At 48.3% G+C, this 27,104-nt stretch overlaps 3 protein-coding genes across 6 annotated transcripts; 1 reads left to right on the forward strand and 2 right to left on the reverse strand.

Annotated features, from left to right (window-relative positions):
* The first annotated feature begins 25 nt into the window (after positions 1-25).
* Positions 26-4,056, forward strand: SCNM1 (sodium channel modifier 1). Its single transcript, XM_012462667.2, has 7 exons — positions 26-209; positions 477-547; positions 936-1,024; positions 1,125-1,222; positions 1,331-1,419; positions 3,340-3,534; positions 3,904-4,056. Exons 1-7 carry the CDS (start codon positions 159-161, stop codon positions 4,001-4,003), a joined length of 693 nt encoding a protein of 230 aa, XP_012318090.2. The 5' UTR covers positions 26-158; the 3' UTR covers positions 4,004-4,056.
* A 515-nt stretch (positions 4,057-4,571) lies between these two features.
* TMOD4 (tropomodulin 4) lies at positions 4,572-10,716 on the reverse strand. 2 transcript variants are annotated; one of them, XM_012462663.3, is made up of 10 exons: positions 10,298-10,716; positions 9,111-9,275; positions 8,749-8,905; positions 8,338-8,454; positions 7,131-7,220; positions 6,514-6,644; positions 6,314-6,421; positions 5,800-5,943; positions 5,089-5,233; positions 4,572-4,688 (listed from the first exon to the last, which is right to left on the reverse strand). In XM_012462663.3, exons 2-10 carry the CDS (start codon positions 9,231-9,233, stop codon positions 4,666-4,668), a joined length of 1,038 nt encoding a protein of 345 aa, XP_012318086.1. In that variant the 5' UTR covers positions 9,234-9,275; positions 10,298-10,716; the 3' UTR covers positions 4,572-4,665. The 2 variants fall into 2 exon arrangements, with proteins under 2 accessions (XP_012318086.1, XP_012318084.1); XM_012462661.3 differs by having other exon boundaries at positions 10,270-10,716.
* Positions 10,717-10,814: 98 nt separating this feature from the next.
* VPS72 (vacuolar protein sorting 72 homolog) lies at positions 10,815-24,389 on the reverse strand. 3 transcript variants are annotated; one of them, XM_064370638.1, is made up of 7 exons: positions 24,197-24,389; positions 17,262-17,414; positions 16,970-17,084; positions 16,119-16,295; positions 12,683-12,827; positions 11,906-11,935; positions 10,815-11,378 (listed from the first exon to the last, which is right to left on the reverse strand). In XM_064370638.1, exons 1-7 carry the CDS (start codon positions 24,311-24,313, stop codon positions 10,991-10,993), a joined length of 1,125 nt encoding a protein of 374 aa, XP_064226708.1. In that variant the 5' UTR covers positions 24,314-24,389; the 3' UTR covers positions 10,815-10,990. The 3 variants fall into 3 exon arrangements, with proteins under 3 accessions (XP_064226708.1, XP_064226709.1, XP_064226710.1); XM_064370639.1 differs by lacking the exon at positions 11,906-11,935; XM_064370640.1 differs by lacking the exon at positions 12,683-12,827 and having other exon boundaries at positions 11,259-11,378; positions 24,197-24,380.
* Positions 24,390-27,104: the final 2,715 nt, after the last annotated feature.

Raw genomic sequence — 27,104 nt, forward strand, 5'->3', positions numbered from 1 at the left:
CGCGCAATGCATGCGTGGAAGTGCATCCCCGGAAGTACGGAGGCCGACAGGAAGAGACTGAAAACAGAGAAAGAGTTGTCCCACTCTTGCTACGGTGGCCTGGAGGAGTTGAGAAACCAGAACAAGAGAATTTATCATTTCTGGGACTCACAGTCGTGATGTCTTTCAAGAGGGAAGGAGACGATTGGAGTCAACTCAATGTGCTCAAAGTAAGCGTGAGCAGAGAGGATCTAGAGCAGCTTCAGTCGCTCTCTGAAAGTTGGGAAGGAGCTTTGTTTCGTTGCCCTGAAAACAGCTCTGGGGTGCAGGAGAGAACCAGGCGACTTAGAGCTGGGTAGTGACACCTTTTTCGGCCTATGATCGCTTGTTCTCCCCAGGGTCCTTATTCCATTTGACTCCTCATTTCTCTCATTTCACTTCCATCCGTCTCTCCTATCTGCTGATGCCGTCCGTATTTCTTCCCCTTCTCCCTGCAGAAAAGAAGAGTCGGGGATCTGCTAGCCAGTTACATCCCAGAGGATGAGGCGCTGATGCTTCGGGATGGACGGTAAGAGCGAGGAGTGGCCCAAGCCTGAGGGTTCTATGGTTAGAGGCTCAACAAACTTTTTTTTTTTCCTTTGAGACGGAGGTCTCGCTATGTTGCCCAGGCTGTCCTCGAACTCTAGGGCTCAAGTGATCTTGCTTCCTCAGCGTCGCGAGTAGCTGGGATTACAGGCGGGCGCCACCATGCCCGGTTTTAACAAACTTTTGTTATTAATCAGGACAGCAGGAGTATCTAGGATTCCTTGGCGGCAGTGAGGATCGGAAGAAGTGGGGATTAGATGACCTGGAGTTGGGCTTTGGAAAGGACTGCTAGAACAGGGTGGGACTTACTATAGGGACTGGCCCAACCCTCTTCCTCTGGACCAGTTATCCTCTTCTCTGCCCCTGCTCAGTTTTGCTTGTGCCATCTGCCCCCATCGACCAGTACTGGACACCCTGGCTATGCTGACTGCACACCGAGCAGGCAAGAAACATCTATCCAGTAAGTTTGGGGAAAGACAGGGTATGGGGAATAAACCCTCGAAATTTCTGCACACCACTCTTGGTGCTATGCTTTTAATCTTGTTTCCCTTTCTCCTCAGGCTTGCAGCTTTTCTATGGCAAGAAGCAGCCGGGAAAGGAGAAGAAGCAGAATCCAAGACATCCGAATGAATTGAGGAGGGAAGAAACCAAAGCTGAGGTAATCAGGAGAATGGAGAGTGTATTCTAGTCAAGACCCTGCTGCCCACACCAGGCTGAAAGGGAAGAGGGCTGAAGCCTCTGACTCTGTCTCCCATCTCTTTATCAGGCTCCTCTGCTAACCCAGACACGACTTATCACCCAGAGTGCTCTGCACAGAGCCCCCCAGTATAACAGTTGCTGCCGCCGGAAGTACAGGTATGGAAGGGGAAAGCCAGAGGTCAGAAGGCTTAGAAGGAGACAGATGGCTCTAAGAGTTCTCCAATGTGTATTCTAAGGAACACTGGTGTTCCGGAGATGTTACTTAGTGTTTCAAGAAAAGTAGAATTTTGGCCAGGCACAGTGGCTCATGCCTGTTATTCCAGCACTTTGGGAGGCCGAGGCAGGTGGATCACTTGAGGTCAGGAGTTCAAGACCAGCCTGGCCAACGTGGTGAAACCCCATCTCTACCAAAAATATAAAAAATTAGCTGGGTGTGTGACATGTGCCTGTAATCCCCAGCTACTCGGGAGGCTGAGACAGGAGAATCGCTTGAACCCAGGAGGCAGAGGTTGCAGTGAGCCAAGATCATGCCACTTCACTCCAGCCTGGGTGACAGAGTGAGACTCCATCTTAAAAAAAAAAAAAAAAAGGTGGGGGCTGGATGTGGTGGCTCTTGCCTGTAATCCCAGCACTTTGGGAGGCTGAGGTGGGTGGATCACGAGGTCAGGAGATCGAGACCATCCTGGCTAACGTGATGAAACCCTGTCTCTACTAAAAATACAGAAAATTAGCCAGGCATGGTGGCGGGCACCTGTAGTCCCAGCTACTCAGGAGGGTGAGACGGGAGAATTGCCTGAACCTGTCGGGAGGATGAGAGAGGAGAATTGCTTGAACCCAGGAGGTGGAGGTTGCTGTGAGCTGCACTCCAGCCTGGGTGACAGAGTAAGACTAGAAAGAGAGAGAGAGGGGGAGAGGGAGGGAGGATATGATTTTTTTTTTTTTTTTTTTGAGAGGGAGTCTCGCTCTGGAGTGCAGTGGCATAGTCTTGGCTCACTGCAACCTCCATCACCTGGGTTCAAGTGATTCTCCTGCCTTAGCCTCCGGAGTAGCTGTAATTACAGGTGCTTGTCACCATGCCCAGCTAATTTTCTGTATTTTTAGTAGAGACGGGGTTTCACCATCTTGACCAAGATGGTCTCAATCTCTTGACCTTGTGATCTGCGCACCTTGGCTTCCCAAAGTGCTGGGATTACAGTCGTGCGCCACTGTGCCCAGCCGAATTTTGTGATTTTTAAATAAAGTTTGGGAAATGGCACATTGTAATTCTACTTGAAGAATAATAATAGTATATTTTAAGAGCTATACAAAGTCTTTATTTTTATTTATTTATTTATTTTGAAATGGAGTCTTCCTCTGTTGCCCAGGCTGGAGTGTAGTGGCGTGATCTCGGCTCACTGCAACCTCTGCCTCCTGGGTTCAAGCGATTCTTCTGCCTTAGCCTCCCAAGTAGCTGGGACTACAGGTGTGTGCCACTATGCCCAGCTAATTTTTTGTATTTTTAGTAGAGGCGGGGTTTCACCATATTAGCCAGGATGGTCTCAATATTCTGACCTCATGATCAGCCCTCCTCAGCCTCTCGAAGGGCTGGGATTACAGGCGTGAGCCCCCCGCACCCAGGCCAAAGTCTTAAGATTTAAAAAACTTTAGGGTAGGCGGATCACCTGAGTTCAGGAATTTAAGACCAGCCTGACCAACATGGAGAAACCCCATCTCTATTAAAAATACAAAATTAGCTGAGCATGGTGGCGCATAGCTGTAATCCCAGTGACTCGGGAGGCTGAGGCAGGAGAATTGCTTGAACCTAGGAGGTGGAGGTTGCGAAGAGCTGAGATTGCACCATTGTACTCCAGCCTGGGCAATAAGAGTGAAACTCTGTCTCAAAAAAAAAAAACTAAAAATGTTTATGCTAGCCTTTCTCAAATTCATGATTCTAAAATCCTTTATATGCAGAACTTATTAATATCTTGAGAAATATAGTTATACAGTTTAAGAAGCACTGTTTTAAGCGGTTGGGAGTCATAGGAGAGTTGGCCCTTTCAGCCTTACTGCTTTTACAGACTATTCTTCTCTACCTAGACCAGAAGCCCCTGGTCCCTCTGTCTCCCTTTCCCCTATGCCACCCTCAGAGGTCGAACTCCAAAGTGGGAAGATCAGTAGGGAACCTGAGCCTGGGGCTGGTCCACAGGCCGAGGAGTCAGCAACTGTCTCAGCCCCTGCACCTGTGAGCCCCACAAGAAGACGAGCCCTGAACCATTATCTCACCCTTCGAAGGTGAGTGTGCCTAATCAGTTTCCTCAGACTTTCTTTTCTCTCTGACCATCCATTTTTCAAAGCTATTCAATTGAATTTTTCTTATTTTTGGTCTTTTTTTTTTTTTTTACTTCTATTTTTGTTTTTTATCTTTGATTCCATTTTGTTTTAGCCACCCAACTTACATGACTCTCAATTTTTTTCTCACCACTAACTTTTTTTGCTAGAGACAGGGTTTCACCATGTTGGTCAGGCTGGTCTCAAACTCCTGACCTCAGGTGAGCCACCCGCCTCAGCCTCCCAAAGTGCTGGGATTACAGGTGTGAGCTCACCACTGACTTCTTAATGAGCCTCTTTCCTGATCAATGCCATTTTCTCTGATGTTTTCAGCTCTGGATGGATCCCAGATGGACGAGGTCGATGGGTAAAAGATGAAAATGTTGAGTTTGACTCTGATGAGGAGGAACCACCTGATTTGCCCTTGGACTGACACCCTTTTCCCATTCATTCGCAAATAAACTGCAATGGGTGCTAAGAACTTTCCTCAAGTCTGGTTTCTTGTCTGATCTCAGGATTTCGAATCTGTTCATTCTCATTCCGGCTATTCCTTTCCTACAATGTACATAGCTCTCCATACTTCTAACCCCTCCCCCATCTCCTACCAAAGCCATGCCAAGCGTCAGCTGCATCAGCCCTATTAATAAGACTGTCTAAAAGAGGTCTTTGCCCTTCATGTTGTCTGCCTCCTTCTCCACTACCACTTAAAGTCCTTTCCCCTTCACATCACATGAGGACTGTGGGTAGGCACCGGGGGCACCTGGCCACATCTGGAAACAGGGCTGAGGAATGAGTACCCTGAGAAAGTAGAAGCGTCTAAAGGCATTGGCAAGGTTATGGGGAACACCAAGGGAGGGAGCTCCCCCACCTCCTACTGGTAACCTGAACCTCCCTGCCTGCTGATCCCCAGAGTATAAATAATCCCCTGGTGAATTGGCAGTAACCCTTGGGGGTTAGCGCCAAGATTCGCACCGAAAGCCCAAGGAAGGAGGCAGGCAAAATGGACAGAAGGGCTTTTATTTACAGGAAAGGAGGACAGATGAGGATTTAAGTGTCCAGTGCTCCCAGCTCTGGTTGGTAAAGGGAAATGCAGTGTTATCTCTTCTTTTGCTGGCGACCTGTAAAGGAGGAAGATTAAACCTACGTGTTTGTTCCAGCTCCTGCTTTCTGCAAAGACACTCTTCTCCTTTCCAGTCCCTTAGCCAAACTTATAAATTAGTAGTATCTTAGGCCACCTTACAGGCCCATCCCACATAAAACAAACTATGCCACAAATAAAATGATGATACCTCTAAACAAGTATTATCTCTAGCATTCTTTCTACCTCTCTACTGGACTATGTTTGAGGCAGGTGGAGTTTTCTGTCTCCTTTCTGATCACTGTTGAGATTTGAACTTCTCATGTGAATACGTCTTTGAAAGCACCCGGGGCTGTCAGTCATTAGGTCTGCTTTCAGGAGGACCCGCCCATTTCTGCACGTCCCCGCCCACCCCACACATCGTGTCTACAGTTACTCACGTAGTTCATTGTTTCGAGTCATGGCCTGGGCTGCCCGAGCGCGTGGCCCCTGCTGCGTAAAGTGGTAGCCGAAGCGGACAATGGAGGGACACTGCTCTAGCACGGTGGCCATCTCCATCTCCACCGCGTCGCCCGGCCACTGGCGCTGGGGGAGGGACAGGCAAAAGCTGACGGTCACCTTCTCTGGGCTGTTTACCATCCCAGACCACAGATCCCTTTGGGAAGTCAAAGAGGCTTGGGGCCGGGCGCGGTGGCTCACGCCTGTAATCCCAGCACTCTGGGAGACCGAGGCAGGTGGATCACGAGGTCAAGAGATCGAGACCATCGTGGTCAACATGGTGAAACCCCGTCTCTACTAAAAATACAAAAAATTAGCTGGGCACGGTGGCGCGTGCCTGTAATCCCAGCTACTCAGGAGGCTGAGGCAGGAGAATTGCCTGAACCCCGGAGGCGGAGGTTGCGGTGAGCCGAGATCGCGCCATTGCACTCCAGCCTGGGTAACAGGAGCGAAACTCCGTCTTCAAAAAAAAAAAAAAAAAAGAGGCTTGTTTCTCCACAGTAGGTGACAAGAGATGCTGACTTGCCTTCCCTCGTAGAGACGATGAAGAGGAGAATTCAAACAAGATTTAAAAAGATAGCTGCCTCAGTGGCTGGCTCAGGGAGGAAACTCAGTGAGACTGAATGCTAACATCAGGGGAAGGGAATACTGACCTGATTGTCTACACGGAGCTCAGTGAGTGTGGCATTTTCCCGAACTGCCTTCAGCACAGCCATGAGTCCTGTGCTGCTAATGAAGTTGGATTCGATGTTTAGGCTCTGGAGGCCACGATTCTCACGCAACATGTCAGCCACTGCCTGGGTAGTAGGGACTTGGGTTAGGATTAGGGAACAGTTTCACAGATGACTGAGGAGAGAAAGAACAGGAGCAAGAGGGAAACACAAACCCTGAGAAGAGTCCTTGAGGAGCTGTAAATGGGGCTAGAGGGACACAGAAAGCAAGGGGGATAGCAGTGGAAAGTAGGGAGATTAATGTGCTGTTAGAGAGACTGGGGATGTTAGAGAGGTTGAGAGTTATGAGCCATGGCACTGAGGGTAGGAGTCTCCATGAGGGCTGCCCTAAGAAGGCTGATGAGAATAGCACTCCCTAGCAAAACCCTTCATGACAGCCCTGCAAGGGGTGCCTGGGAGATGTGGGGAGAGGGCTGGGGGTGCCAACTAGCCTTACATTGGCGATGGGGTCACCACTCCTCGTGGCTACCAGACTGAAGCTCCGCACGTAGGTATTTGTCTTCATTGCCTCACACAGCTCACTTAGCATGGCTATCGGGATGTCCTAGCAGAGGGGAATAGGAGATGGTGGGCTAAGGGGCTGTTGGGTGTCAGCAAGTATCTGGCGTTACGGTTTGGAGGATGGGAGTCAAATACCTGTATATTGTTGAGGTTCACCTCCTCCAGCTCCTTGTCATTGCTTCGGACCCTCTTTAGCATCTCCTCAATGTTTGTGGGATTTGGGGGTTCATCCGGCACTGGCTTATACTTGTCAGGCTGTACCACACCTAGTGAGTGAGAGCAGGAGGGGAACCCCATGTTCCCCACAATCTCCCCATTGGTTTTCTTTTTTTCTTTCTTTTGAGATGGAGTCTCGCTCCATCCACCCAGGCTGGATTGCAGTGGCACAATCTCAGCTCACAACAGCTTCAACCTCTCAGGTTCAACCAATTCTCGTGCCAGCCTCCCAAGTATAATATCTGGGATTACAGGCGTGCACCTGGCTAATTTTTGTATTTTAGTAGAGAAAGTGTTTCACCATGTTGGCCAGGCTGGTTTTGAACTCCTGACCTCAAGTGATCCACCCATCTCAGCCTCCGTAAATGCTGAGATGACAGGCATAAGCCACCATGCCTGGCACCCCACTGGTTTTCTTATCACTCATGTAGCATGTACTCTCTCGGAATTATCAGTTTCACCCTTTTCTACCTTCTCCCAGACACTAGGACCACCTGCCCAGAGCCCTGAGGACCACGCTCCCCAAAAACACTCACTGCTAATGCCTTCAGTGTTGCAGATTTCTCCGCTGCAGAGGGCATCATAGTATTGCTTGTTGCTCATCAGTGTGTACATGTCCAGAATTGCTGGAGAGGGTAAGCAGAGGGGTCACAGGGAGTGAAAAGGGACCTGTTCCAAGCCTGCCTCCTACCTCATTCTGCATCTGCTGCATTTTTTTTTTTTTTTTGAGACGGAGTTTCGCCCTTGTTACCCAGGCTGGAGTGCAATGGCGCGATCTCAGCTCACTGCAACCTCCACCTCCTGGGTTCAGGCAATTCTCCTGCCTCAGCCTCCTGAGTAGCTGGGATTACAGGCACGCGCCACCGTGCCCAGCTAATTTTTTGTATCTTTAGTAGAGACGAGGTTTCACCATGTTGACCGGGATGGTCTCGATCTCTTGACCTTGTGATCCACCCGCCTCGGCCTCCCAAAGTGCTAGGATTACAGGCGTGAGCCACCGCGTCTGGCCCCATCTGCTGCATTTTTAAAGCCTGACTACTTACACTTTTACAAAGAAGTTCCCCAACCTCTCTCAGCCCCAGGGGTCCTTTCCATCAACTTCTTAAGGCTGTAGCTCCTAACACATTGAGAAAGGACTAAAGGAAACTCCCTCATGAGCCACTAGAGGGTAAGGAAGTCTGCAGAGACTCCCTCCTGCTTTCAGCCAGAATGGTTCCACTTTTTTTTTTTTGAGACGGAGTCTCGCTCTGTCGGCCAGGTTGGAATGCAGTGGTGTGATTTTGGCTCACTCCAACCTCCGCCTCCTGGGTTCAAGCAATTCTCCTGCAACAGCCTCCCGAGTAGTTGGGACTATAGGTGCATGCCACCATGCCCAGCTAATTTTTTGTATTTTAGTAGAGACAGGGTTTCACCATGTTGCCCGGGCTGGTCTCAAACTCCTGACCTCAGGCAATCCACCTGCCTCGGTCGCCCAAAGTGCTGGAGTTACAAGCGTGAGCCACCGCCCCCAACCCAACGGTTCCACTTTCATTTGCTCTTACAATCCCTATAAAATTGCTCTTGAATGTTATTAAACTTAAAAATGAATACAGGTATGCACAAATAAAAGCTTGAAACCACTGCTTGAGGCTTTCTTAAGACATGCATGCATTCTGGTTGAGGGCTTTCCTCACTAGTCCCATGTCATGACTAGGATCCATCTGCCCCTGATCCTCCCACCCTCAACTTCCCACAGCTACCCACCTGCAATGTCACACATTTCAGCATCTGTGGCATTTGCCAGCGCCTCCTCCAGCTCAGGCTCCAGGGTGATCTGCTCCTCTGCTGGGATTTCCCTCTTGGGCTGAATATAGGGTTTCCCTGATGGGGAGATGAAGGATGGTTCAGGTAGAGGTAATGTCTCCCAAGATCCTGGCCTCCAGGTTCCTTTTCTTCTCCAGGAGGTAGAATGCTGGGTCACAAGGGGACACTGGAAAGCCTGAATCCTCTACAAGCTCAGTACTCCTGAGTCCCCAGCTGCCATTTAAGTGTCAGGGCCTCTGAGTCCCTAGGCAGCTAGGAGCTGGAAGGTGAGAGGGAAGCTGGAGAGGGGACATGTGAGAGACAGCACAGCCACTTGGGTTCTACCAGGCATGGATGTCAGGGTCCTCATACCCTTCTTCTCGCCTGTGAAGGGCACCAAGTCATCACGCTCTTTGACTTCTAGTGCCTGCTGCTCCAAGTACTGCAAAAGGGCGTCTCGGTCCAGTGGCCCCGTTGGGCTCTTCTTTGTCTGGTCACGTTGTCTTAGTCCAGCTGGCAGGAGCATGTTCTTAGGGATGAGTTTTGGGGAGCAAGTCAGACCTCCCCTCTGACCTAGGTACTGCAAGGGCTCCCTAAAACATCTCTAGACACCTTTCCCCTGGCCTTCTTAGGACTCTAGGTCCTGTAGCAAACCCTATTCTCAGTCACCCAGAGCCCAACACCCTTCCCAAATGCCTCGGATGGCCCCTGGTTCCCTGTGCTGGAGCGCCTACCTCAGGGTCCATCTCCTGCAGCTCGCAGTCCAGCTGCTCTAGCTCCTCGGGGCTCAAGGTCCTCAGGATCTCATCTTCATCTATGTCTCTGTATTTCTCCAGTTCCTTCTGATATGATGACATGGTGGCCCTCACCCCCTCCCCACTGTGTGGCACTCACAGAGCCTGGGGAATATGGACAATGGTAAGATGAACAGGGACATAGCAGGGACACAAAGAGACCAGCCAGGGGGGCAGAACATTGAACTGGATTTCTTGGAGATTAGAAATCCAGTTGAAGATGGGAAGCTGGGGGAAGATTAGGTCGTTCTGAGTTAGAACTAAAGTCTCCTTCTTTCTGCTTCCCCAGCTTCCAGCTACCCTGGATGGGGATCCCAGACACCTAAGTGGGGTTTGTCTTCCCACGGTATACACAGAAATCATGGAACACCCCTCCGCTCTAACCTTGTCAGTGCCTTCGCCCTAGCACAGCTGCTGGAAGCCCTGCCAGCACAGCTGGTCCCTTGCCCAGTTCCTATTGAAAAGGGGCGAGGGGCAGGGGGAATAGAGAGCTTCAGGGAAATTCCTCCTCTCCTTCTCATAATCTAGCCTTTTTCCTAAACTGGATAAAGCAAGGAAAATGGGGAATAGGGGGAAAAGATTGTCTTACCCCATCCTCATTTCCCTTTTATTGTGGGGGATCAAGATTTCACTTTCTGTGTTTGCTAAAATTTGAAATCCTAAGGGAAAGCAAGGGCTCGGAGCAGCTGGAGGACTTCCAGATTGGGGGAAGGGTACTAAGGCCTCTGGAGGAGGGACTGAGTCCCCATAATCTGTCCCTTGCTTTGGACAGGAAGGTGACACCAGACCAATGGGTGTAAATGGGGTAAAGTTTCTTTAAAAACAGTGGGAATATTAAACTTACACAATCTTGTACAATGTAAGATACACACAGGAGCTATACATACACACCATGCTGAATATGAAAGATCCGGAAAGTATGTGAGACATTCACATCGACAACGTAAACCACACAGCTAAGGGGTAGGACGGCACAGTGGCAGAAATATACAATGACAGAGACGGGGACACACTCCACATCATTCCCCGTAGGAGCCACTCTTCTCCTCCCATCGCCCACCGGGCTCTCATCCATAAGCCCCCGGTCTTCCCCACCTACCAGTCCTGGTGGCCACCTCCCTTCTCACCTCCCCCGTGTCAGTAGGTCGGTCTGTTCTACTAGAGCACTGTCCCAGCAGCAGCAGAAGCCCGGTGCCGGGGGAGAGGGTGGGGGAACAGTGAGCTCAGCATTTTATTATTTTAGCTCTGGCCAGGTGGGGGGTAGTGGGAGATCACATATACACAGCCCCCATACCCTGCCCAGCCCTGAGAGCCTCTAGTGGCCATTGACAGCCATGGCACCTCCTCCACTTCCCTTCATACAAGCCCCAGTCCTAGACATGAGCTCAAATAGAATCAGGCAGTTCCTCCACATTTGGTGCCTGCTATATTCAAAACAGTGAATGTAAAGTGATATAAAGCTCAATATAAGGTTGTGTTTTGGCATGTGATTTTCAGGTGTTTATAATTTAGTTGGAAGAATGAATACAATTTAGAAAGGACAGCTCATAATAAATGCTACTGAATAAATAGAAAGACCCAATATATTCAGGTATTCACAAATACTTCTTGCTCCCAACCCTAGACTGGACACCAGACAAAAGGGATCTTTTTATATTTATTAGATTAAAAAACCTGGATGAACTACGGGAAAAGGAGAAAGAAAGAGAGAAAAGGATTGGACAAAGATCGGAGGTGACAAAGGGGAGAAGCAGGGAGAGGAAAGGGAAAAGCAAGAGCTCCAATCAGAGCAGGGAAGTTTCTGAGGACTAGACAGCTCTTCACTTAATGATAATTTTCTGGCGCAAGGCTCGGGGCCCAGAGCCAGGGAGAGGCTCAGGAGGTGGTGGGCCAGGGCCCAGGGCTGAGGCAGTGGGTGGCAGTCCGTGGGCAGTAATGTACTTCTTGTAGGCCTCACGAATGATTTTGAAGGCTCGAGCAGTGGCGTAGGGTATGTCTGTAACAGGGTCCCGGTATAGGGCTGGACGATGGGTCACTGGACAGACCTCCCGAACAGGGACTTTTGGGGGCCGCCCTTGAGGGAACCATTCCTCGAAGGTTGCATCATCACTAAAAGTGATGAAGGTACGTGAGCAGCGAGCAGGGGGGTTGACAGGTCCAGTCCCAGCATGGGGAGTCAATGCAGACGCCGAGGGAGCAGGATCAAGTCTGAGGACAAAAGACAGAAAAAAAACACAAAGAGCTGAGAAGAGAAGACAACAGATATAGCAAGGAGGAAATCAGACTGGGCGTGGTGGCTCATGCCTGTAATCTCAGCACTTTGGGAGGCAGGCAGATGATAATGGCAGGAGTTCAAGACCAGCCTGACCAACATGGTGAAACTCCGTCTCTACTAAAAATACTAAAATTAGCTGAGAGTGGTGGCGGTGGCAGGCGCCTGTAATTCCAGCTACTCAGGAGGCTGAGGCAGGAGAATCACTTGAACCCGGGAGGCGGAGGTTGGAGTGAGCCAAGATTGCACCACTGCATTCCAGCCTAGGTGACAGAGTGAGACTCCATCTCAAAAAAAAAAAAAAAGAAAGAAGGAAATCAGAGAGACGAGGAAAAAGACAAAGGAGGCAGGGTGCTGGGAACATTCTGAGGAACGTACTAAGTCATAGATGGGAAAAGAAAGCTAAGGGAAAAATAGGAAAGAAGAGAGAAGCTAAAAGAAAAGGGAATAAGAAAGAACTAACCTGTTACTTGGTATATTCTCCAGAGACAATCTAAAATAAAAAAAGAAAAAAGAAAGAAAGAACTAAACTGGGCTGGACGCAGTGGCTCACACCCATAATCCCAGCACTTTAGTAAGCTGAGGTGGGAGGACTGCTTTAGCTCAGGAGTCTAGGTGACACAGAGAAACCCCATCTCCACAAAAAATACAAAATTAGCCAGGTGTGGTGGTATGTGGCTGTACTCCCAGCTACTTGGGAGGCTAAGGTGGGAGGACTGCTTGACCCCAGGAGGTGGAGGTTGTAGTGAGCACGACTGCACTCCAGCCTGGGCAACAGAGCGACACCCTGTCTTAAAAAAAAAGTCCAGGCACAGTGGCTCACGCCTGTAATCCCAGGAGGCCAAGGGGGAGGATCACAAAGTCAAGTGTTTGAGACCAGCCTGATTAACATGATGAAATCCTGACTCTACTAAAAATACAAAAATTGGCCGAGCCTGGTGGCGCGCACCTATAATCCCAGCTACTGCTCAGGAGGCTGAGGCAGGAGAATCACTTGAACCCAGGAAGTGGAGGTTGCAGTGAGCCGAGATTGTGCCATTGCACTCCAGCCTGGGCCACAGAGTGAGACTCTATCTCAAAAAAAAGAAAAAAGAAAAAGAAAAGAAATGAGCTGAAGGGAGTGAGGAATCTGAAAGAAATCTCCGAGTGTTAAGGAGAGCTATGTGAGAAAAGCAAGCCAAACGGGGCCAAGAGAACATGAGATGAACACACGATCTCTTTTCTCTTGAGATTCACTCACCCTTCTATGTCAACATTTTCTTCCTTGAGGCCCGGCTCCCCAACAAGTGGCACTGTCACTGAATGATAGGTGATTATGGGTCCAGGGCACTTCCGCTTCTTATGAACCTGCTTCTTTTTGTCAGCCTCGAGCCGCTCATATGTCTCTTTAGGATCAAAGGAAGGAATAAGGGGATGATCAGAATGCCCCTTTTTCCCACATCCCAGTTCTGTCCCACGATCTCTCAATTATCTTCCTGTCTATCTAGTCACTGCCAACTACCAGAGATAACTATGGAAGTCCCCTAATGCCCTCTGGCACCTCCCATTTTGTAAGTTTTCCTGTAATCCTCTCTGCTCCTCATTTCTCAAGTACACCTGGGCCCTCTGTAGTACCTCACAGTTGGAAGGCACCCCTTGAAGAGGAGTTTATTTGCTTTGCTAGATACCAAAATCTCCTCTACAAATGCCCTGTCAATTCACTCCCACAGCTGGGTGTGCTGGCACATGCCTGTAGTCCCAGCTACTTGGGAGGCCGAGGTGGAAGGATCGCTTCAGCCTGGGAGGCAGAGATTGCAGTGAGCTGAGATGGCACTACTGCACTCCAGCCTGAGCAACAGAGTGAGACCCTGTCTCCAAAAAAATAAATAAAGTAGGAAATTATATTTAAATATAGAGGTTTCTGGTCGCTCTTAAACAACAAGAAAATCTGGCAACCCTGGGTCTGCATTCTCATAAAGGAACAATTAGCCAAGCTGAGTAACTTCCTGCTTTCAGCCACTCCTCTCCGGTTCACCACCATCCCTCTGGCTGGCTGCACGCTTCATGTTACCTGTCTGGTCTCTGTGACACTGCTCTGTGCAATTTGCTGTTGGTATATATGTCTCCACCTTAAGGGAAGTGACTATAACTCATATTGCCTAAATATTTTCAGGGTGATACAACATTCTGCACATTACAGCACTCATTAAATATTTGTTAATGAATAAATGAATCAAGGCCGAGTACAGTGGCTTACACCTGTAATCCCAGCACTTTGGAAGGCCAAGGTGGGTGGATCAGGTGAGGTCAGGAGTTTGAGACCAGCCTGACCAACATGGTGAAACCCCATCTCTGCTAAAAATACAAAAACTAGCCGGGCATGGTGGCACATGCCTATAATCCCAGCTACTTGGGAAGCTGAAGCAGAAGAATTGCTTGAACCTGGGAGGCAGAGGTTAAAGCAAGATTGTGCCATTGCACTCAAGCCTGAGCAACAAAAGCGAAACTCTGTCTCCAAAATAAAAAATAATTGGGAGCCGCAGTGGCTCGGGCCAGTTGTCCTGGCACTTGAGGAGGCGAGGCTATGCGTTCAAGGCCAACCTGGGCAATATGAGAATCTCTCATTTATTAAAAAAAATAAATAAATAAATAAATAAATAAAAATAATAATAATTTTAAAAATAAAAATAAAACATGGTCAAAGGTATTAAGATAGAAACAATTTAAAAAATAAAATAAAATAAAAATAAAAATAAAAAGGGCTGGGCACTGTGGCTCATGCCTGTAATCCCAGCACTTTGGGAGGCCAAGGTGGGTGGATCATGAGGTCAGGAGATTGAGACCATCCTGGCCCACATGGTAAAACCTCATCTCTACCAAAAATATAAAAAATTAGTTGGGTGTGGTGGTGTGTGCCTGTAGTCTCAGCTACTCGGGAGGCTGAGGCAGGAGAATAGCTTGAACCCAGGAGGCGAAGGTTGCGGTGAGCCAAGATCACACCACTGCACTCCAGCCTGGTGACAGAGTGAGACTCTGTCTCAAAAAAGAAAAGAAAAAAATTTTTTTAAAATGAGTCAAAAAAAAAATGAATCAAAATATTCCTTGTCCCTTTGCTCTGAATGAACTCCAAATTTCTGTGTCCTTAAATATGGTTACTATGAACACAATTCTCTAAAGTCTGACCATAAGAGAGCACTCTGGAGGCTGGGCGCTGTGGCTCACGCCTGTAATTCTAACACTTTGGGAAGCCGAGGCAGACAGATCACCTGAGGTCAGGAGTTTGAGACCAACCTGGCCAAGATGGTAAGACCCCGCCTCTACTAAAAATACAAAAATTAGCTGGGTATGGTGGCTTGTGCCTGTAATCCCAGCTACTCGGGGGACTGAGGCAGGAGAATCACTTGAACCTGGGAGGCAGGGGTTGCAATGAGCCAAGATTATGCCACTGCACTCCAGCCTGGGTGACAGAACAAAACTCCGTCTCAAAAAAAAAAAAAAACGAGTACTCTAGAAATCCTTCCAATGACTGAACCTCTCTTGCTTGAACTGTTTGATAGTACTGCTTTCCCTCCCTTGTGCCAATCTTCCAAACCCTCTACTTTCGAACACTTGCCTACACCCTCTGGAACTCAAGCTCTATAATCAGCCAACTCATCTATATCCTTGGCTCCTCACTCAGCATTCCTTCATATGACTTGCCTTACCAGAAACCTGGTCATTCACTAAGGCCGCCACTCCTCTCTGCAGACCTCTGGTGGAAGCTGCTCATTCTCTTACTTCCCCACAGGATATACCTATGACCTACTGGGCCTCACCCTGTAGCTTTCGGATCACTACTCTTCTGCCTACCAGAAGAATCTCCCTTCTCTTTTGAGACCTGTGCTAAGAGTCTAGATTAACTTCTCTCCTTCCTAGTCATGGTCACTCCCTCACTCACTGAAGACTTTGGCAGTGGTTTCTACTCTTCACCTCTGCCACAATTCCCATCATCTTAGGTCACCCTGGTGACTTCGAAGTGCACATGGGTAGCCCCTTCAACAATCCATGCCCAGTATATCACCGCATCTCTAACAACCCTCTTTTCCACGTCACTTCATTTTTTTTCAAGTCTCACTCTGTCACCCAGGCTGGAGTGCAGTGGTGTGATCTCCGCTCACTGCTACCTCCACCTCCTGGGTTCAAGTGATTCTTCTGTCTCAGCCCCCCGAGTAGCCAGGACTAGAGGTGCGCACTACCATAGCTGGCTAATTTTTTGTATGTTTAATAGAGATGGTGTTTCACCATGTTGACCAGGCTGGTCTCAAACTCCTAACCTCAGGTGATCTGCTCACCTCGGCCTCTCAAAGTGCTGGGATTACAGGCGTGAGCCACCGCACCTGGCCCCCTTTTATTCTTTTTTTAAGAGATGGGGGTCTCACTGTGTTGTCCAGGCTGGTTATGAACTCCTGGCCTCAAGCAATCCTGCTTCAGGCTCCTGAGTCATTCGGTGTACACCCCATTTTAGAAACAAGAAAAGCAAAATATGAATAGGTTAAGTAATTTACCTACAGTCTTAATCACCTGCTCTCCCCCATTTCTTACTTCTGATTCCTTTATCCCAAATTTCCATTTCTCCAGTCCTTTGGTCCTGCAGGTCTCAAGGTTTTTCTCATGCCCTTCAGCCCCTCTACCCACTTTTTCTGAAACCACAGACTGACCCAGTGAACGTAAATTAAGCTCTTCTGTGATCTTGGCCTCTCTGAGCAGCTCCTCCTGGGTTAGCGGCCGCTCACAGTGGGGTCCCTTTCGCCGTCTTGACTGGCCCTGCCTCTCCTGTACCCGAAGGAACGTTTGTCGTGTATGCTCAGCTGTAGACTGACGCATAGACTTCCGACCTGGAAGAGAGTGAGATAAGAAGATATCTTTGAATTCATGTCCACTACTTTTGTGTTTGGAAATAATTTCGAACAGGAACACTCATGTATCTTCTACTCCATCACCTGTTAATAACATTTTGTCCCTTTTGCATTTTGTCTGTGTAGTTTTTTTCTGAATGATCTAAGTTAGATAACTAAAGTTGTATACATCATGGCCTTTATCCCTAAATATTTCAGTGTGTATTTCCTAAGAATGAGGATTTTCCTATCCATAGTAAGTTATCAACATCAGTAATTTTTTTTCTTTTTATTATTATTTTTGAGAAGGAGTTTTGCTCTTATTGCTGAGGCTGGAGTGCAATGGCATGGTCTTGGCTCACTGTAACCTCTGCCTCCCGCATTCAAGTGATTCTCCTGCCTCAGCCTCCTAAGTAGCTGGGATTACAGGGGTCCACCATCCGCAACCACGCCTGGCTAATTTTTGTATTTTTTAGTAAAGACGGGGTTTCACCATATTGGCCAGACTGGTCTCGAACTCCTGATCTCAGGTGATCCGCCTGCCTTGGCCTCCCAAAGTGCTGATATTACAGACGTGAGCCACTGTGCCCGGCAACATCAGAATATTTAACACTGATATGATACTTTGTCATCATATTCCAATTCTGCCAATTGACCCAAACATCCCTACTCACTGTCAGATCCATCATCCTGTAGTTCTATTGGCAGTAGAGCCTTCTCTTCTCGGGCCTTCTGAGAGCTACCGGCCGGGGTGTTGACCTTTCGAGGCCTTAAACTCTTGAGAGGCTCCTGAGGACAGATTGGAATTAGATACCAGAGAACAAGAGAGATAAGGAGAAATATGAGGATCTCAACGAGAGAAAACTAGCATTGCCAGAAATGGAAGTGGAGTAGGGAGTACTGACACCCGATGAAAGAGAGAACAGGAATTGAGGAAATCCGAGAAAACTAGGACTCCCTCTGTACCTTATAGGCCTTGGTGACTACTCGGCGCTTCCTCCTTGGCTCTTCTGCTTCTCCATCACTGGATGGTTCATCCCCTTCATCAATGTCAAAGTCAGAGTCCACTTCGTCCTCTGTGTCTGACTGGTCCCCTTGATACTCATCATCTCCGGATTCCTAAGTACACAGGGAGGTGAGGGTTGGCTGGAAATGGAACCTTAACACCCCTTTAGGAGGAAGAGTCTCTCAACTTTCTTGATTAAGGGTTGCCGTACTCTCCTTCCTAATCCAGCCCTTCATTTTCCTCAGACAAGAAAACTTCCCAACTGACGGCCTTTGGCTCCAGCACTACCTCCTTCCAACATTAACTGATAGCCCTTTACCTACATGGCACTGTGTTAAGTACTGGGTGGTCTCTACCATCAGAGGCTTACAGTATAGTGAAGGGGAAAACATAATCTTACTTTTTTTTTGAGATGGGGTCTCTGCCGGGCGTGGTTGCTCATGCCTGTAATCCCAACACTTTGGGAGGCCAAGGCGGGCAGATCACTTGAGGCCAGGAGTTCAAGACCAGCCTGGCTAACATGGTGAAACTCTGTCTCTACTAAAAATACAAAAATTAGCCAGGTGTGGTGGTGCGTGCCTGTAATCCCAGCTACTTGGGAGGTTGAAGCACGAGGATCGCTTGAACCTGGGAGGCAGAGGTTGCAGTGAGCCAAGATTGTGCCACACTGCATTCCAGTCTGGGTGACAGAGTGAGACTGTGTCTCAAAAGAAAAAAAAAAAATAGGGGTCTTGCATGTTGCCCAAGCTAGTCTTGAACTCCTGAGTTCAAGTTATCTGCCTGCCTCAGCCTCTCAAAAGTGCTAGGATTACAGGCCTGAGCCACTGCATCAGGCCCATAATCTTAGTTTTTTTATTATGTTAAAAATAGAGGTGGGATCTGGCTATGCTGCCCATCTTAGTTTCAAATTCCTGGCCTCAAGTAATCCTCTCACTTCAGCCTCCAAAAGTGCTCAGATTACAGGCATGAGCCATCACACCTGGCAGGAACATCATCTTTTTATTTTTACGATGGAGTTTCACTCTTGTTGCACAGGCTGGGGTACAATGTTGAGACCTCAGTTCATTGTAACTTCCATCTCCCAAGTTAAAGTGATTCTCCTGCCTCAGCCTCCCAAGTGTGTGGAATTACAGGTATGTGCACCACAGCTAATTTTGTATTTTTAGTAGAGACGGGGTTTTGCCATGTTGGTCAGGCTGGTCTTGAACTCCAGACCTCAGGTGATCTGCCCATTGTGCCTCTCAAAGTGCTGGGATTACAGGCATAAGCCACCACACCCAGCCTCGGGGACATAATCTTAAAAGGAAGTGGCACACTTGCTATGGACTGTTGGTATAAGAAGGTCTAAGTTTAGGCTTTCATTCTTTAGACTAGGGGTCAGGAAACTTTTTCTGTAAAGCACCAGATTAAAACAGTGGATCAGCATTGGCCTGAAGGCTGTAGTTTGCTGAACTGTGCTTTAGACTCTTAACACATGAAGAGGGTCAGGCACAGTGGCTCACACCTGTAATTCCAGCACTTTGGGAGGCCAAGGCGGGTAGATGACCTGAGGTGAGGAGTTTAAGACCAGCCTGGCCAACATGGAGAAAACCCGTCTCTACTAAAAATACAAAAATTAGCCAGGCGTGGTGGCACACACCTGTAGTCCCAGCTACTTGGGAGACTGAGGCAGAAGAATCACGTGAACCCAGGAGGCAGAGGTTGCAGTGGGCTGAGATGATGCCACTGCACTCCAGCCTGTGCAACAGGGTGATCTCAAAAAAAAAAAAAAAAAGGATGAAGAGGACTTAAACTGTGGTTTAAAACACTGTTAGCATTTAGACAGCCAAGAGGGAAGAAGAAATCATGGGCAGATGAAATAGCAGAAACGAAGGCGCAGAAATGGTCATGTGTACAGCATGTTTATGTAGTAAGGATTTAGACCCAAGTAAAACTCTTCTCTGTCAAGGAACTTGTTAGCCAACTGCATTTGGCTCCAGCACTGCCTTCTTCCAACACCGATTGCCCTGTAGGACTATACGATTTGAAAAGAAGGTTGTATTCCATTTATGGAGAAACTTAAATGTCAGGCTAATAAACACAAATTTAACAAGAAGGCCAGTGATTCTCAATCCCCTCCATCTCCTTATTTGTCCTACCATTGATAATCATTGTTGAGGTACACTAAAGTTACTGAGAGAAATACGTTCTTTAGGTGTGCTGGGACAGAAAAACAGAAAAACTGCTACTATGGATAATGGAGAGCCACTGAAGATTTGGTAAGGGGTAATAGTATGCACAAGGGGACTTCAGAAAGCTCTGGAGGTAGTTAGATGGCCTGGACAGAGAACGTGAAGTACAGCCTAGACCTGAGGTGATACCGGTTAGGGCTAGAATGGCAGCCATTATGAGAAAGGAAAGGGAAAAAAGCCACTTGAGGGAGAGGGAGTCAACTGGGCTGGGTGACATCTCACACAGGTGGCTCTTCAATCAATGATGCAGACTAGTGGGCTACTCTTGGTACACATGATGTCAAAGCAAGCAAATAACACAGATGTTGACACTCCAAGCCAGCCAGAGTTCAATTTTGCACTGATGACCATCATTTCCTTCCAAGTGATGTTTGTAAAAGATAGCCTGGGAACACATTAATCCCCTCAGCTCTAACCTGGTATTAAGCCATAACACCAGACGGTAGTAGATCAACCACACATTAGCTTAGTGCTCAATCAAAATACTTCCACTAAATTAAGGACTTACTACCAGTCCTTTGGTTTTTATTGAGTCGTTAATAGACATCACTAGATAAGAGAATGTTTGTACATCATCTATGAAAACCGTTACTTTTTATAGATATTATATAAGGATATAATGATAAATGCTCCCTAGGATTTAAGGCTGAATAAGTTTGTCTCTCTTGAAGAACTTACATGCTTCTTTCTTAATAAAAAAAGAAATACAAGGTTTGGCTACCAGGAAGCTCACAGCTAAATTTAGCATCAATTGTTATTACCATTTTAGCAGAGGTTCCTGGTACAATTACTTCTGATCTGTCTCTATTTTTACTGTTCCTACTTTTTGTTTATATGTAAGCCTCCTTAAATCCTTTTTGGAAGCATGAAGGGTACATATTAAATAACGACTCGTAAAATGACAGAAATAGGAAAATGGCCTTAGAGGAGGGATGAGAAAGTTCTATTTTAAACTAGTTGGTTAGGGCTGTGTCAGTAATGACTCCATCAGTCAAGTTCTGTGGGTTCTTTTTTTTTTTTTTTGGAGACACAGTCTCGCTCTGTCACCTGGGCTGGAGTGCAGTGGTGTGATCTTGGCTCACTGGAACCTCTGCCTCCCAGGTTCAAGTGATTCTTCTGCCTCAGCTTCCTGAGTAGCTGGGATTACAGGCACGTGCCACGACGTTCGGCTTTTTTTTTTGTATTTTTAGTAAAGACAGAGTTTCACCATGTTGGTCAGACTGGTCTCGAACTCTTGACATTGTGATCCGCCCATCCTGGCCTCCCAAAGTGCTGGGATTACAGGCATGAGCCATTGCAATGGGCCCCTAGATCCTGTCAGTTCTGTTCCTTAACTTATCTTGATTCCTGTTTCTCTACCGCCACGCCCCCTTCTAGCCATTCTCATTACAAAGTAAGTAATCTTTCTTTCTTTCTTTTTTTTCTTTTTTTTTGAGACGGAGTTTCGCTCTTGTTACCCAGGCTGGAGTGCAATGGCGCGATCTCGGCTCACCGCAACCTCCGCCTTCTGGGTTCAGGCAATTCTCCTGCCTCAGCCTCCTGAGTAGCTGGGATTACGGGCACACGCCACCATGCTCAGCTAATTTTTTGTATTTTTAGTAGAGATGAGATTTCACCATGTTGACCGGGATGGTCTCGATCTCGTGACCTCGTGATCCACCTGCCTCGGCCTCCCAAAGTGCTGGGATTACAGGTATGAGCCACTGCGCCCGGCCTTTTTTTTTTTTTTTTTTTTTTTGTTAAGATTAAGTTTTGCTCTTGTTGCCCAGGCTGGAGTGCAGTGATGTGATCTCCGCTCACAACTTTAGCCTCCCAGGTTCAAGCAATTCTGCCTCAGCCTCCTGAGTAGCTGGGATTACATGCATGTACCACCACACCCGGCTAATTTTGTATTTTTAGTAGAGACGGGGTTTCTCCGTGTTGGTCAGACTGGTCTCTAATTCCCAACGTCAGGTGATCTGCCCACCTCAGTCTCCCAAAGTGCTGGGATTACAGGCATGAGCCACCTCGCCCAGTCATAAGTAATCTTTCTAAAGAACAAATTTCGGCCGGGCGCGGTGGCTCAAGCCTGTAATCCCAGCACTTTGGGAGGCCGAGACGGGTGGATCACGAGGTCAAGAGATCGAGACCGTTCTGGTCAACATGGTGAAACCCCGTCTCTACTAATACAAAAAATTAGCTGGGCATGGTGGCGCGTGCCTGTAATCCCAGCTACTCAGGAGGCTGAGGCAGGAGAATTGCCTGAACCCAGGAGGCGGAGGTTGCGGTGAGCCGTGATCGCGCCATTGCACTCCAGCCTGGGTAACGAGCGAAACTTCGCCTCAAAAAAAAAAAAAAAAAAAAAAAAAAAAAAAGAACAAATTTCATCATGGAATTCAGATGACTCTTCTCAGTCCTCTGGATGAAGAGCAAAACTCCTTAACATGGCTCACAAGGCCGTCAATGATGTGGCCCATGCCTACTCCCTCCAGGCTTATCAATCTTTAGTCTCCTTCATGCTCTGGAGAATGAGAGTAGACTCGCAGGTCCCAGACAAGGATCTCAACTTTACCTACTCTACTCAACCTGCTCTGTAGACTAACCTTTCTCCTTCTCCTGCTTTTCACCAAGCCAAGGCCTACTTTTCAAACTGTCCTCAGCTTAAACATCATCTCTCCAGGGATGCCTATCCTGATCAATAACTTTGGCTCACATGTATTACCTTTGCACTCTATCTTACCCCTTGTTTTAGTCCTTATCACACAGTATTTTTTTTTTTTAGACACAGTCTCACTCTGTCGTCAGGTGCCAGGCTGGAGTGCAGTGGCACGATCTCGGCTCACTGCAACCTCCGCCTCCGGGGTTCAAGCAATTCTCCTGCTTCAGCCTCCCAAGTAGCCGGGACTACAGGCGCACACCACCACGTCCAGCTAATTTTTGTATCTTTAGTAGAGACGAGATTTCACCATGTTGGCCAGGATGGTCTCGATCTCTTGACCTCATGATCCACCTGCCTCGGCCTCCCAAAGTGCTGGGATTACAGGTATGAGCAACCGCGCCCGGCCCAGTATTTTTTTTTTTAATGAGACAGGGTTTCACCATGTTGACCAGGATAGTCTAGATCTCTTGACCCCATGATCCGCCCGCCTCGGCCTCCCAAAGTGCTGGGATTACAAGTGTGAGCCATCGCACCCAGACTTTTTTTTTAAACTTTATTATTTATTTATTATTTATTTATTTTTTGAGATGGAGTTTCACTCTTGTCACCCAGGCTGGAGTGCAATGGCGTGATCCCCGGTCACTGCAACCTCTGCCTCCTGGGTTCAAGCGATTCTCCAGCCTCAGTTTCCCAAGTAGCTGGGATTACAGGTGCGTGCCACCATGCCCAGCTAATTTTTGTATTTTTAGTAGAGATGGGGTTTAACCATGTTGGTCAAGCTGGTGGAGAACTCCTGACTTCAGGTGATCCGCCCGCCTTGGCCTTCCAAAGAGCTGGGATTACAGGCGTGAGCCACCACACGAGGCCTATCACGCAGTATTTTAACTGACTGTTAACCCAGCCAGTTACCCCACTGGGGTATGGAGTACGTAAGGACAGAACAGTGTTTTTAATATTCTGTTTCCCTAGAAAACAGCCTAACACAACCTATCACCAATGGCATGCTCTGGGTTCTCAACATATCGAATAAACAGGTAGATTCAACTAATAAAAATTTAGCAAGTGGCAGCCCAGTCCGGACACCTCACGCATAATGTTGAACAAAACTGACCATCTCTAACTTTATAGAGTTTACAATGCAATAGAAAAGTATAAGCAAGTAAGCAAACCAAATCTAATTACAAGCTGAAATATGTTCTGTGAAGGTAATAAATGGGGATACTTGTTAGGATAGTCAAGGAAGGTGTTTTTTTTTGAGACGTAGTTTCGCTCGTTACCCAGGCTGGAGTGCAATGGCGCGATCTCGGCTCACCGCAACCTCCGCCTCCTGGGTTCAAGCAATTCTCCTGCCTCAGCCTCCCGAGTAGCTTGGACTACAGGCGCGCGCCACCATGCCCAGCTAATTTTTGTATTTTTAGTAGAGACGGGGGTTTCACCTTGTTGACCAGGATGGTCTCGATCTCTTGACCTCGTGATCCACCCGCCTCGGCCTCCCAAAGTGCTGGGATTATAGGCGTGAGCCACCGCGCCCTGCCTAGAAAGGGTTATCTTTCGGAGAAAACGTACACTGAGACTTGAAGCTGAAAAAGGAGTGGGCTAAGTTTAAGCTCCTCTACTTTTGGAGCAGTTCCTTTCCATGTCTCCGATGAATAACCCAGCAGTAGGCCAACGAGTATACACCGAGCAGCTGACTACTACGTGTGTGCCTCGCATAGGCTGGAAGTCAGAAGTACAGTGGGAGATGCAACCAGAGAAGTACACGGCAGGTTTCCGCCGTTCTCTAGAGTGCCTCCTGAGAGCTTCTCCCTCCCAGGCCCCTTTGACCCCATCCAGAGCTCTCCCTTCTAGGCCTCCACATACTATCCACTCCCCCTTCGCCCACCCACACACTCCGATTCACCCAGCCATCTCGAATATCAGCTCCCAGAGCTCCTCTCTACTCCCCGCCCTCCTCTTTATCCGAGGTTTCTTCCTTCAGGGCTCCTCTTCGCTTCCTCCCCTCCCTTTTCCCAGGCCCGGATCTTGCCTCTGTGAAACCCCCATAAGTCGTCTGGTAGAACTCATCTTCTTCCTCTGCCTCCAGAAGCCCAGAAAGCCGGTTCCCAGCGGTCTTCCGGGGGGCCCGGCCTCCAGCCAAGCTCATACCGTCTACCTAGACTGCGCCGCCACCTGCGGCCCCTCACCAGCGCGATTCTGGGAGCTCGACGCTCAACACCACTACCTGCGGGTGGCCGCCAGCGGCGGAAGTTGGGCGTTTACAGGCAGAAGTAGCAGAGTGTCGAGAGATTCCTAGTCTCTGCCTCTAAACCCTCTTTACTCTTCAGCCTTTCTTACGCCTGTAAGGAGGCCTCTAAGACGCTTGCCTTAGCACTCAATAATCTGCCTTGCTCAATGAGTCCACTTTGTAACACAATGACCCCCACAACCCTAAGTCAACACATTTTATTTTATTTATTTTATTATTATTTTTTGATACCGAGTCTCGCTCTGTTTCCCAGGCTGGAGTTCAGTGGCGTGATCTCGGCTCACTGCAACTTCCACATCCCCGGTTCAAGCAATTCTCCTGTCTCAGCCTCCCTAGTAGCTGGGATTACAGGCGCCCGCCACCACGCCCGGCTAATTTTTGCATGTTTGGTAGAGACGGGATTTCACTATGTTGGCCAGGCTGGTCTCGAACTCCTGACCTCAGGCGATCCACCCTCCTCGGCCTCCGAAAATGCTGGGATGACAAGCGTGAACCACCGCCCCTGGCCTATTTTATGTTTACATTTATTTTTATTTATTTATTTATTTTTTGAGACGGAGTTTCGCTCTTGTTACCCAGGCTGGAGTGCAATGGCGCGATCTCGGCTCACCGCAACCTCGGCCTCCTGGGTTCAGGCAATTCTCCTGCCTCAGCTTCCTGAGTAGCTGGGATTACAGGCACGCGCCACCATGCCCAGCTAATTTTTTGTATTTTTAGTAGAGATGGGGTTTCACCATGTTGACCAGGATAGTCTCGATCTCTTGACCTCGTGATCCACCCGCCTCGGCCTCCCAAAGTGCTGGGATTACAGGCGTGAGCCACTGCGCCCGGCCCTTTATTTTTATTTTTTTAAGAGACAGAGTCTTGCTATGTTGCCCAGGCTGGCGTGCAGTGGTTATTTACAGGCGCGATCCCACTACTGATCAGCACGAGAGTTTTTTTTTTTTTTAGATGGAGTTTCGCTCTTGTTACCCAGGCTGGAGTGCAATGGCGCGATCTCGGCTCACCGCAACCTCCGCCTCCTGGGTTCAGGCAATTCTCCTGCCTCAGCCTCCTGAGTAGCTGGAATTACAGGCACGTGCCACCATGCCCAGCTAATTTTTTTTTTTTGTATTTTTAGTAGAGACGGGGTTTCACCATGTTGACCAGGATGGTCTTGATCTCTTGACCTCGTGATCCACCCGCCTCGGCCTCCCAAAGTGCTGGGATTACAGGCGTGAGCCACCGCGCCCGGCCTAGCACGAGAGTTTTGACCTGCTCCTTTTCCGACCTGGGCCGGTTCACCCCTCCTTAGGCAACCTGGTGGTCCCCCGCTCCCGGGAAGTCACCATATTGATGCCGAACTTAGTGCGGACACCCGATCGGCATAGCGCACTACAGCCCAGAACTCCTGGGCTCAAGCGGTCCTCCCACCTCAGCCTCTTGAGTAGCTGAGACTACAGGCACGCTCCACCGCACCCGGCTTATTTTATTTTTTGAGACGGAGTCTCGCTCACTCGCCCAAGCCGGAGTACAGTGGCACGATCTCAGCTCTCTGCAACCTCTGCCTCCCGGATTCAAGCGACTCTCCTGCCTCAGCCTCCCGAATAGCAGGGACTACAGGCGTTCGCCACCACGCCCAGCTAATTTTTTGTATTTTTAGTAGAGAGGGGGTTTCGCTGTGCTAGCTACGATGGTATCAATCTCCTGACCTTGTGATCTGCCTGCCTCGGCCTCCCAAAGTGCTGGGATTACAGTCGTGACCCACCACGCCCAGCCACATTTTCTTTTTCTTTTTTCTTTTCTGTTTGAGACGGAGTTTCACTCTTGTCGCCCAGGCTGGAGTGCAATGGCACGATCTCGGCTCACTGCAACTTCCACCTCCCGGGTTAAATCAATTCTCCTGCCTCAGCCTCCCTAGTATTTGGGATTACAAGCGCCCACCACCACGCCCAGCTAATTTTTGTATTTTTAGTAGAGACAGGGTTTCACCATGTTGGCCAGGCTTGTCTTGTACTCCTGGCCTCAAGCCATCCGCCCGCCTCAGCCTCCCAAAGTGCCTGGATTACAGGCTTGAGCCACTGAGCTCACATTTTCTTTTAGAAGAGATCATTCTTTCCCGGCTCCAGTCCGTTTTCTACACTGCTGCCAGTAGGAAACGTTCTAAAAACCCAGACTTTGCCACTCCTGTCCCCAAAAGTTTTTAATAGATCCACATCATCTACAAGATAAAGTTCAAAATCCTTGAGGAAGAAAGCGTAGGATTGTGGTTGAAAACACGGCCACAGACTTTTATCCAAAGGAAAGGGCATAATTTAACCTGAGGAAGCTGATTTAAGAGAAAAAAAAAAGGAAATCAGTATATCCAAGAGACATCTGCATCCCATATTTATGCACCCCCATATTTATTGCAGCACATTTATTGGCCAAAATACGAAATCAATCTCGGTGTCCAACAACAGATGAATAAAGGAAATGTATGTATATACACAGTGGAATACTAAGCCACTAAAAAGAACAAAAGCCTGTCATTCACAGCAACATGGATGGAATTGGTGGATGTGTTAACTGACTTAAGCCACAAACAGAAAGTTAAACACTGCATATTCTCACTCATATGTAGACACTTAAAAAAAGTTGATTTTGCTGGGTATAGTGGCTCACGCCTGTAATCCCAGCACTCTGGGAGGCCGAGGCAGGTGGATCACCT

This window comes from Aotus nancymaae, unplaced genomic scaffold (genome assembly GCF_030222135.1).
Source record: "Aotus nancymaae isolate 86718 unplaced genomic scaffold, 86718_ANA_hifiasm-v0.15.2.pri h1tg000108l, whole genome shotgun sequence".
NCBI lineage: Eukaryota > Metazoa > Chordata > Mammalia > Primates > Aotidae > Aotus > Aotus nancymaae.

Coding starts and splice junctions, on each gene's coding strand:
- SCNM1 (XM_012462667.2), top strand. CDS start 159: ATGTCTTTCAAGAGGGAAGGAGACGATTGGAGTCAACTCAATGTGCTC. Junction 1,025..1,124: donor AGGCAAGAAACATCTATCCA/GTAAGTTTGGGG, acceptor CTTTCTCCTCAG/GCTTGCAGCTTTTCTATGGC. Junction 3,535..3,903: donor CATTATCTCACCCTTCGAAG/GTGAGTGTGCCT, acceptor TGATGTTTTCAG/CTCTGGATGGATCCCAGATG.
- TMOD4 (XM_012462663.3), bottom strand. CDS start 9,233: ATGTCATCATATCAGAAGGAACTGGAGAAATACAGAGACATAGATGAA. Junction 6,645..7,130: donor CAACACTGAAGGCATTAGCA/GTGAGTGTTTTT, acceptor CTCACTCACTAG/GTGTGGTACAGCCTGACAAG. Junction 6,422..6,513: donor TGAACCTCAACAATATACAG/GTATTTGACTCC, acceptor CCCCTCTGCTAG/GACATCCCGATAGCCATGCT.
- VPS72 (XM_064370638.1), bottom strand. CDS start 24,313: ATGAGCTTGGCTGGAGGCCGGGCCCCCCGGAAGACCGCTGGGAACCGG. Junction 17,085..17,261: donor TAGTCACCAAGGCCTATAAG/GTACAGAGGGAG, acceptor ATCTGTCCTCAG/GAGCCTCTCAAGAGTTTAAG. Junction 11,379..11,905: donor GAGAATATACCAAGTAACAG/GTTAGTTCTTTC, acceptor TTTTGTCCTCAG/ACTTGATCCTGCTCCCTCGG.